General features: G+C 41.3%; 1 protein-coding gene across 4 annotated transcripts in view; it reads right to left on the bottom strand.

Moving 5' to 3' along the window:
- Positions 1-1,725: 1,725 nt before the first annotated feature.
- DCX (doublecortin) overlaps positions 1,726-11,637 on the bottom strand; it is a 75,742-nt gene continuing 65,830 nt past the window's right edge. For 2 of the 4 annotated variants that reach the window (XM_075720627.1, XM_075720629.1), the window contains exons 5-7: positions 4,400-4,494; positions 3,969-3,971; positions 1,726-1,782 (exon numbers count right to left, since the gene is read on the bottom strand). In XM_075720627.1, coding sequence (XP_075576742.1) covers positions 1,726-1,782; positions 3,969-3,971; positions 4,400-4,494 — 155 coding nt within the window. The remainder of the gene's footprint in view (positions 1,783-3,968; positions 3,972-4,399; positions 4,495-11,637) is intronic. The other 2 variants (XM_075720630.1, XM_075720628.1) reach the window with 1 other exon arrangement.

Here is an 11,637-nt window from a genome sequence, read left to right as displayed (position 1 = left end):
CCGATAAATCTCTTTTTTAAGTTGCATTATATGTGTCATCACATGAACCTCTAAAGATGCAGCCTGCACAGATTGTTTCATACCGCAACGCAAGCAAACAAAACATGGAGTGGCTTTGGGAACAACCCAGTATTTGTGTAGCATCAAACATCACAACGTTATAATTCATTCTAATCACAAGGGGTTGCAAGGGAATAGGTGCATATGTTGAAACAAAGGCAAACAGAGCAACAAAGAAAGACTGGATTGCACGGACTTCATTTAGGTAGAGTTCTCATAATCAGTTTCATCAAAAGCTTATTCCATGAGAAAGGGAGGCAATGCCAGCTAGCCTATGACAAAGCTTCGGCGTAGTAAAAACCACCAGCCCTGCGTGAATAGATGAACTTTGCATTCTGTAGGAGTCATTACCAATTAATAAAAGCAAAAGGTTTCTCTAAATACAGTAAGTTTGTTTTTGTCAGATAGAAGAGTTTCCCAAAATATGGGTTTTTGAACACCACAAAATTCCATTTGTTATATAAGTAGAGAATCTGGCCATAGTTAGGAATACTGAAGTGTAAAAAACCAAATATGTAGTCTTAAACATTACAAAAACCTATCAAAACATTCAATATTTTGAATCAACCTTTTTTTTCCCCTACATGTGTCTGTTTTGGCAGTGATGACAGGATTTCTAAACTGAGTTGTTGTTATTACTGTTCTGCAGTTGTTGGTTGGGTTTTTTTATACATTTTTCTGAATGTGTTTTTTAAACAAAAGAAAATTACCAGCTTTTATAAAAAAGAAGGAGCTTGAATCCTCACTCCCAAAACACAGATACAAGGTTTTCCTTTATAAAAAGTGTATTGATTTTTTGCTATAAAAAGTGACCTATAGGGTGTCAAACCTGAAAACAAATTTTCACAGTGTTTTCAGTGTTGGCTGTTCACAAGGCATTACTGTTACAAACAGAGATAGAGAGATACCATAGGGTAGGTATAAAAATTTGTTACCAGCTAGCAGTATCTTTGGATCATATGTGAAAGGTGTTCTACTCCAGATAACTCAGCTGACTTACATTTTTTTGCTTAATCATTAAAAAAAAAAATCCCAATATTTGAATCAATATTGTACTAACCTCACTTAGCATCTTATGCAATCATTCCTAATCTCATCCAAGCTTCTGCTGACATACTCGGCATCAAACTAGTATGTTGTTTCTCTTCTGCCCTCCAGCAATAAAAACTAGACTAATTAGTATGCAGGTGCTAAAATCAGGGCTGCAAATGAGGAGCAGGTGAGCTGGCAAACGTTGGCAGTTTGAACAGGTGGAGAATATCATTTGCTCTACTTGAGCTTGCAAATTGGTCAGCAAGCGATCCATTTGCACACTTCCGGGGGGAGCTACTTTACTATCACTAGGAAAATTACATAGTTGCAGCAGAAGAAGAAATAATAGAAGAAAATGGGAAATGCACAGGATCATTGGCATATTGGCCCCAAATTGCTTGCAATGTCCATTTTGCATCCCTATAACTTGGAAGAATGGTATCCCTCTATCTCTATAGACTGGTAAGTGTTGATTTGTGGCACGGAGGATAAATCACAGAAAAAAAATGACATATAACTGTGTGTCCTTTGTCTGATTTGAAAGCACCAGTCACCTATCTGCTTATTTTGGCAGAAGTACTCTACTGTATCTTAAACATAGCTTGCAATATGGACATTTAGCTTTGTGTCGCTTTACATGGAATCTCCAAGGGAATCCGAGTCATCCAAGGACAGAGGCAGATACAAGTCCTGTAGGGAGAAAGAAGAAAATGTTAACTCACGCAATCAGTTTCCACCTTTGGTCATGCGTAAGGAAGCAGTCGAATGGTCCAGTTCTGTGTAGTTTGCAGGGACAGGGTTGAAGACTCATGCACTGGTTACTGCATGGGCTGACCAGTTGTCTAGGTAGTTCAAGGCTAAAATGAAGGCAGGTTACTTGCAGAGTGGAGCGAGAGAATCTCGGTACTAGAAGAAAGACATATGACTGTTCAGTGATAAGTTTGAGAAGTATTTTTTTATTGCTTCTGGATCAACATGTCCATTATAGCACATGCATGAAAGAGCAGGACTCCTTAAACAGGTCTCTCTGAATCTAAGTCCACAATAAAGAGTCTTACCTTGATTTGACAGCTACCCTTAGGACAAATCTCTGGGAAAATCACGTTCCACAATTTATTCTTTATTTTAAGTAATTTCTGATCAATGTTCAGAAAATAATCCCAAGTTTATTATTTGGCTCAAATGCTGAATGTAAAGCTTTTCCAGGGTCCCTTTCTGGGGTAACCATCTTATTCCACGTCCTTGAAGTTCTGCATGGTATTATGTACACAAACCTGCTCAAGGGCTAAAGCTGTCCTTGCACCTTTCTGAACTCTGACCCCCACACAGGTAATAACTGTGAGCAAAATGAAGAAAAGCCCAAATACACAGAAATTCACAACAATCTTGATGTAAGACGAGGTAGAATATGACTTTGTGGTGAACTCAACCTAAGCATTTATCATTTGAGCTTTAGGGGGAAAAAAAGGAAAGTGATTTCATCATAAGCAGGAAATTGCTCCTGGGAGAAAGACAATGATGCATGAATATTCTGGTAACCTAAAATGCTACATTCGTGTTTGCTGATTGGCTTAAGTTAGTGGAGAAGCTCATAGATGGATTGGCTTTGCCCTCAGCAGTCGCCATCTATTACAAACGTTCTAGGGGCTTCACTGGAAAGGTCATAAATCAGCCAGCTGAAAACATACATAAAACATTAAAGAAGGTGAGATTTACTTGTCTTTACCAGGAAGCAAGTACTCATCTCCGAAGTCCTAAATGAGATAGTGTTTGGAAAGTATCTTAGGTCCTTGATGGCTGAAGGAAAAGATGCAGTTTACAGCATTACTTTTGCTGAAATACATGCAAGCAATTGTTGAATTCAGACTATGGGCCAGATCCTGTTCTCAATTATAAATTAATAATGAATCTGGACCCATTGTGTAATTGGTGTGTTTCCTCAGACTTCGACTGAGCAGCTGAGATCAGAGTGAAGTCCTGAGGAAAACACCGATTTCATTTGGATTCAGCTCTGCCTTTGTTAAAGAAAGTCCAATAAAGCTGAGTAACTACAGCCTCTCCATATGTTGGCAATATTTTAAAGATCTGATTTTTGAGAAGCCAAAAGTCCACCCCAAGCTCCCCCAGTACCATTCAACCCCATGTCCAAACGTCTGCGATCCAAAATCTTACACATTGGAGGTGTAATCCAAAGCCCATTGGACTTTTGGGGATTCTTCCCCTTGACTTCTCTGTGCTTTGTTCCACCATCATAACAACTGTAGTCCAGCTGCTGCTGCCACTCCTCACTTTGAGAAAAAACATAATCCTCAAACAAAATGAGTTCAACCCGTGCAATCTAGACCACAGTGGATTACATGTTGCTGGCTGACTGCAAAACCTCACCACTATCAGAATTTTTTAATTACTCTTCCAGAATGTCAAGTCAATGCTTTCACAGTCATACTCGGGCTGAGAGGTACCTTCTGATTACTAAAGAGAAATCCCACTGACCTCCTCTCATACTTACATTTATGTTAAATTTCCCATTTCCGTATCAAGTAAAGACTGTTGGAAGCAACACTGTGGCTATTCCAGAAATGAGAAAGCCCATGGAAATGACAATCTGGACTCAGTGCAGAATGGCACTGAATAACAGGAACATAAAAAGCTGTGACTGCTGCTATACCTTTTAAATAAATCAATACCTGAATTATCTGTGAGCCAGCACAGGTTTAGTAATCTCTACTAGGATGCCATGCTACCTGTTAGACACCCTGTTTGTTACCAGGAAAAACAGCTACTGTACCAGAACACAATTACTACATCAGCTGTAAAAAAATCACTTATTTCCTGTAAAACAGAGCATGGCCTTAAATAATTAAAAAAAAAAAAACAACCTTGAGAAGCATCATTAAAGTGAAGTCTTAGAGCTTCAGTAACATGCGCACTTCTTCTGCTGTCTAATGGACCAGATTTGCCAACACTTTTCAAGAGAAGAGGATTTATATGAAGAGCATATCCATCAATAACTTGAGAACTTTTTCAAATAGTGATACAAGCTCAGGGTTAAGTTATCTATTCTGATCCATATGGATGATCTCCAGCACACATTAAGAATTCCAGTGGAAGAAACAGGCCAATGATTTGTTGTTCACCATCTTGTTAGAGCCCAAAGTGACAACCCTTTTAAGTAGTGGGCCAAATTATCCACTGTTTCAACATAAGGAGTTGTGCTTCCAAAGAATACAGCCATGACTTAAATGACGTACAAATCTGAGTAGAGTAAGGAAGAAACAGATGTAGTAAGGTATAAGAAACGTAATACCTTGTGCTTACGGAGGCTCCCTGGGCTGGTAGGTGTGGAAATCGGGGACTGCTTTGATTTGGGTGTAGACAGCTGACTGCTTGAGGTCCCATTTGCTGCCAGAAAATAAGACAGAAGCTAGCAATCAGCCAAGCAAAAGGAAGATCTTCTTTCTCCTTTGGGAAGATGTAAGGTATCCAAACATTTAACACAGAAATGCTATAGTTTATTCATGTTAGGCAGGAGAAAAAAAAAAAGCAAACAGCATGGCTATTCATGCAACTTAAGACTTTCAGCTGTTCAGGATAATAGACTGTAAAATACAGTGAAATACAAAATATGTTGAAGGAGCAATCTTTTACACTACAAATATTCACCAAATTGATCCAAGATATACATCACCAGAAAAACAGGAAGACAATTTCTATGTTCTCAAACAGTTTAACACAATTGAAACCACATGGCACATAAGGGCATTGAGTGGAAACCAGAAGCTGCAGATATCCTGGATGCTACACAAGAAATGTTAGATGTCAAACGTACACATTACAAATTACACAAACAGCTGCCTGGAATGGCCTGGATGTAGTTAGCTGTGGCTGGGATTAAATGACCAAAAGAGCCCTTCTGAAGCCCCGGTGTAAGCACAGGGTGGCATGTCCCTGTTCACTTCTCGGGGGAGAGGCCAGAGCTGGCTCTGCTGTTCCTCCGCTGCCTGCACCAGCGAAGGGAACGCGTTCCATCAGGGGGAGGAACAGGAGAATCACATCAAGCAAAGATCCCCTTGCAAGGATCAAAATCTGGCTTTTTGGGTTGCTTTGCTCATGTTGCTTTGAAGAAAACATAGCTATTCTCCATTTTAAAAAATATGATTCGCTTAAACCAAACGGGTTTAGGAAGGGTTGTTTGTCGAGGCCTTCACAGACCTGGCTTTTAGTTGAAGTGAAGGGCCCCAGTTTTATGTCAGGACAAGCTATTATGCATTTATTGGACTAAAAAGGAATCAAAGTAAATAGCATATTACGCAGAAAAAATGAAGGGAAACAAAATGGAGTAAGGATAAATTAATTTTTTCCTACCACTGATGTTCTTTGAAGTAAGCTAATGTCTTTGCCAGGTGTCACAACACATATTTCATAAGGACATACTTACTCATAGTGAACTTGGTCATTCATAGGTTGTGTATCAACTCCAGGGATACAGACCCTCTTGTTACCAGGGGTTGTAAACACATAGCTCCATCAGCACAAGCAGCATTACTTGAGGGAAGGAAATTCAAACTCATGCTGGCTGTGTCGAAGTACATTATCTTTTCTGGCCTTTTCTTTTTGCAATCCAAGCAGCAGCAAGCTGGAGGCCTTATGAGCATTAAACCATATCCCAATCAAGTCTACAGAAAGTGACATTTCCAAAACCTACTCCAGATGTTAACATATTCAGCACAAGCCACAAAACTAAACCCCAAATATTTTGATTGTCATTTCCTTAAATGGCAATAGTGTTGCCAGCCCTCCAGATAACTGTACAAATCCCTACCCCTTTTAAAGAAAGCATTTTTAATTGTGTTGATGTTTCACAAGAGACAGACAAGCAGGTAACGGTCCAGGATTGTTGTCCTGCTCTCTAAGTGGTTGGGTGGCCGAGCCCAGAGAGTAGTGATAAATGGTGTTAAGTCCAGTTGGCGGCCGGTCACGAGCGGTGTTCCCCAGGGCTCTGTTTTAGGGCCAGTCTTGTTCAATATCTTTATCAATGATCTGGATGAGGGGATCGAGTGCACCCTCAGTAAGTTTGCAGACGACACCAAATTGGGTGGGAGTGTCGATCTGCTCGAGGGTAGGATGGCCCTGCAGAGGGACCTGGACAGACTGGATCGATGGGCCGTGGCCAACTGTATGAGGTTTAACAAGGCCAAGTGTCGGGTCCTGCACTTCGGTCACAACAACCCCATGCAACGCTACAGGCTTGGGGAGGAGTGGCTGGAAAGCTGCCTGGCCGAAAAGGACCTGGGGGTGTTAGTAGATAGCCGGCTGAACATGAGCCAGCAGTGTGCCCAGGTGGCCAAGAAGGCCAACAGCATCCTGGCTTGTATCAGGAATGCTGTGGCCAGCAGGAGCAGGGAGGTGATTGTCCCCCTGTACTCGGCGCTGGTGAGGCCGCACCTGGAATACTGTGTCCAGTTTTGGGCCCCTCACTACAAGAAAGACATTGAGGTGCTGGAGCGTGTTCAGAGGCGGGCAACGAAGCTGGTGAAGGGTCTGGAGATCAAGTCTTATGAGGAGCGGCTGAGGGAACTGGGGTTGTTTAGCCTGGAAAAGAGGAGGCTGAGGGGAGACCTTATCGCTCTCTACAACTACCTGAAAGGAGGTTGTAGTGAGGTGGGTGTTGGTCTCTTCTCCCATGTAGTTAGCGATAGGACAAGAGGAAATGGGCTTAAGCTGCGCCAGGGGAGGTTTAGACTGGAAATTAGGAAAAATTTCTTTACGGAAAGGGTGGTCAGGCATTGGAACAGGCTGCCCAGAGAGGTGGTGGAGTCACCATCCCTGGAGGCGTTTAAAAAACGGGTAGATGTGGCACTTCGGGATATGGTTTAGTCTGGTCTACCCTTGATTAGTCTAGAGTGGGCTTGGTAGTGTAGGTTAATGGTTGGACTGGATGATCTTAAAGGTCTTTTCCAACCTAGATGATTCTATGATTCTATGATTCTATGATTCTAAGTGCCCAGTACCTCTGTATACCATTACTCTAACTGTAAAGACACGCGCATAGGAGGATGGATGATTTCAGCATATGGGACTTATGCTTTCAATTGTAATAGCTGAATATGCAACTCAGTTACTTAAAATTAAGCAAGTAGTTGAGTGTCTGGAGGAGACCTAAGAAGTGTATAAAGTATCATACAGTAAGAAGGAGGTGTGTGAGTGTTGTATTTTTAAGAGCAAAGCCAGTATAACTCTTGCTTGAATGCCTAAGACAGCCTCATTCCTCTTCTGTGTTATCTTCTTGTGAGAAAGAGGGGGGCAATTAAGGTTCGTAGTATCACTGGCCCGAATGTAGAGGTCACACATTTGAACTGAAGTAAGTGTAAAGAAACATGTGCTCTAAGCCACGGGACAAAGGAGGAACTGCCAGCATGTTGAAGCAGCTCAGATTCAACAGATTCATGGTGACGTGGGCCCTCTGTCTTCATATCCATCATTTCTACGCAGAACGCACTATTGCGAAGAGAAGGTTATTCATCACAGATAGCTTTTTTCCCCCTTACAAATGCACCTCACTGAGGAAATAGGTATTTCTTAAAAGGTGGTAGGAATAATGATTTATAGATAATTGGGGAACAGAGTGACCCTTCACCTCCCCATTCCACTCAGACCATTCTTTATTGGTGGGAGGAAAAAACTAGTTATGGAAACCCAGAAACAATTACACACCAGTCCCTGCACTGTGACATGCTGCTTTTCACTTTGCTCCACTTCTACAAAGTGAGCTGCCCTCGAGGTTGGTGGGGAAAAAAAGTAGAGTCCACTAACCATATACCATATAATGAAGGCAATTCAGAAAAAAAGAACTTGGATCTCTTTTATGTTTTGGTTTTGTTTTTTTTTTTTACTTTGGGTTTGCTATTACAGAAAATGTGGGGTACAATAGTACTAATATAATCTGTATTAGATAGAATCCATCTCTAATTTCTAAAATGCCTCTTTATTTATTTATTTCCAATTGTTGCTGATCCTGATGCAGGAAGTAATCCTTCCTAAGATGAAGAATGCCTCTTAACAGCTCTACAAAGAACCCAAATTTCACTTCCACAAACAGGAAGACTGGAAGAATGGCTAACAATCAGTGTGCAGCAAATAGATGTAATTGCTGCAGGGAAAGACATAAATTCCCTAATACAGTGCGACTTTTAAGTGCTACAGCAGGGATGTTAATATTTTATGAGCACCAATGAAAAAACAGATGTGACATCCAAATCAGAAATCCAGTGAGACAGATGTATATCATTACAAATACTCACAAAGAGTTTTGCAGCAGGAGCAACAATTAAGAAGCCCAGTTTAATTTTCTTTGTGTCTGATAATGAAGAATAGTGTTCATAATCAAACTTGCATGCATTTCTTTTGAACTCAAATGCAAGAAAATAACGAGAGGCAAAGAGAAGATCCCAGGTGGTGTATAATGCTGCTGCTCCTCTAAAATCTGCTGATGACTTATGGTAGCTAAGGATCTCACGTAAGCTCGGCTATTGGAAACCATTCTTTATAACCAGCTTTCATTTTAATTCATTTGTTTTTTTTCCACCACGTTACTGTTTGCGTATTATGTCTTATTTATGTCATTGTATTTGCTTTGCAACCTCAATTTACCTTAAAGCCCCTTTGTGCATGACACATCCTTCAATTGCATGAACACATGCACTACCTTGTTTCATAGGATCCTTACCTCCTTCAGTGCACAAGACAATTTGTACTCGGGAGACAAATCAGGCTTGTCCAGCAAATGAGAGGGAGGATGGAGAATATAGCATAATGCCATGTTTGAGATGGCTATGAGAGATCCAGGTAAATGGAATTCTCTGCCTGCTTCTCCCACAGATATTTTAGCCAGACTTCTCATATGCAATTGTTCCTTGAGTGTTGCTCAGGTTTGCCTGGATGACTGGGACTCTCGATCTGAATTTCCAGCAATGATAAGCACTGAGACCTGTAAATGAGGTTAGTGAGGTCCATCTTTTGAACTCACATTTCTATCAGTGAACAGAACTGGAAAAAGCAGGGCCCAAGGATCACAGTGAGTGCTCAAAATGTGTGGAGATAACTCTTTTTCTGTCCATTTGTAAAACAAGGTTAATACTCCTTGCTCTGTTGGGGTTCCCAGGGTTCTGCAGATGAGTTCCTAGTTTAAGCAGCACATGCTCATTCTCACAAGCGTGAGAGAAAGAACCATGAAATACATGGATAATTTTGTCTCCAGGTCAGGGTTTGAAGCGTCACCAAGAAAATAAAGAGAGGCAACAACCAGAACAAGGACAGCATAAAATAAATGTAGAAATAGCAGCTCATTCAGTGAACACAAGCCACCCTGCCCTCCAGGACAGAGGAGCCTGTGGGAAAAATAAAGACTCCATTGTAGTGTTTATTCAGGAGTGGAAGAATTCAGATTGCACAGTCATCCTTCGCTCAGGCACCTCCTAACTTCCAAGCACTCATCTCTGCAGTGCTGGCACCCTGTTCTCATCACATTTTGTGAGGATGATCTCTCCACTAGATGCGTACTGTGGATTGTCAGCTAGCAGAACGTAAGTAAGCGCAAGTGGGATAACAAGCTGCTCTATCTCATGTGCAATCCAAAAGACATCTGCTGCCTTTTTAACACATTCATATATAATGACCCCGGGGAGCCAGATCTGCAGTCAGGACAGACTGACGTTCTGTATCTGTTTTGCTAATTGCTGCTGCCTTGTGAATATGCTTTTGTCCCTTGACCCAGGCCCTTCCATTAGAGGACTGAGAAATTAAAGTCCTGCAGCAGTGCCTCAGAGCCCTGTTCACAGGCTCCCTGAGCCAAATCAAGGCAAAACTGGGGAAAGACATTTTCAAATTTCAGCTCAGGTACCCGTGGTTCTGTACTGCCAAGGACCAAGATCATGCTGGGTTTAAAAATCATAACCTCTCCTATCACAGCACATGTATTTATACAACTGAACCCTTGTTTTTTATATGTTACTGCAAGATAAATTCATCTTTTTATAACAAAGAAGTAATGGCAAATGACATCACTATTTTCTCCCCTGTATTTCTCCCTTGAGATTTAGCTCTGTCTTTTATTTGGTTTGACTTCTTATTGGAGTGGTCTGGTAAAGAAATTTTGCCAAACTTCATGCTGACCCCACCCCATTTAAATCTCAGGGACCATAGGAGCAGCACAGACACATATCTCCTTACGCCCAGTTTTCCTCCATCATGTTAGGAGAAGGAATTGGATGGTGTACTGCAGGTGTAGTTTAGTCTGGAATTTATTGCTCTGAGCTATGTCATTTAGCAAAGCTGACTTCACAGAAAGAAAAACAGGCTACAAAAAGCCACAGAAGCTTTATAACTCCAATTCTGCGCACTAAATTGGCATCAGATATATTTGGGTCATCCCCAGTAGAGTTCTTATGTTTTAAAAGCACAAAGTCTGACAGGGCCTCACAGGCTCCCTAGGAGACCTGTTTCAGTGATTAAGATGCTTATAATTGAATGTGTTCCTAATACCTGATCTATATATCCCTTATTAAAGATTAAACCAATGTCCTGTCCTATGCCCAATAAGCACACAGGAAAATTGATCCTTATCCTCTTTTGAATAATTCAAATGCATTTGAAGAGTGTTAAATTGTCCTTTTGCAATCTTCCTTCTTTCTAAGTTGAATCAGTCCATTTCCTTCAACCTTTCCTCCCAAAGCAGCTTCTGAACCCTAGGAAATTTCTTCTGGATTTTCTCTAGTTTGCCTATGTCTTTCTTAGCATGTTCCATCCATACTAAAACACAACAACCCAAGCTCAACTAAGGCCAGACAGAGACACCAATCCCTTCCAGTCTCAATTCACACCTGATATGTGAGAAACTAGTTCAGCTCTACTAGCTAACATTTGGCAGACAGAAGAGAAAGGCACATGGATACATTCTTGTAGAGGGAGAAGTAAAATCCTGCTGTATTTTGCTAACCACACCTTGCTGGAAGCAACAAGTTGGGAGAGTTAGGTGGAGGATATAGATGAAAGACTGCATCACAGCTCCAGCACCAAAGAGATGGGAAACTAAAAGATACGTTGGAAGCCCCGTGGGAACTGCTGGCAAAGCAGCTAGGGCCTTCCAGTCAAACTGAACCAAGAGGTGAAAACAGCCCCACGATGGAATGATCAGCGCAGTGTCTGGAGGAATAGCTGGATCACAACAAAAATACACTGGCATTGCTGAGAAGGTATATATATGGGTTAGGGGTTAATGAGAGAAGGAAGAAAGGATTCCCCTTGGGAGTATAAGGACTATGGTCTGTTACCATCTGCTTATAGCAAGACACTTCATTTTCATTCATTCATTTCATTCTCAGCCATTTAAATGACTGTATGGTAAATAAAGAGGCAAAAGTACCGTGCCAAGAAAACAGTGTTTAACACATTTCTGTGGATTAGCTACCTCATTTTTTTAATATCTTTGGAGCTGAAGGGCTCTGGCTGCCTAGAGGGAATTGAGCTTTTCACAGTGAGGCCATGACA

This window comes from Pelecanus crispus, chromosome 13 (assembly GCF_030463565.1).
Source record: "Pelecanus crispus isolate bPelCri1 chromosome 13, bPelCri1.pri, whole genome shotgun sequence".
NCBI classification, from domain to species: domain Eukaryota; kingdom Metazoa; phylum Chordata; class Aves; order Pelecaniformes; family Pelecanidae; genus Pelecanus; species Pelecanus crispus.
Note: the sequence above shows the minus strand (reverse complement) of the source record. Positions and strands in the feature narration are given on the sequence as shown.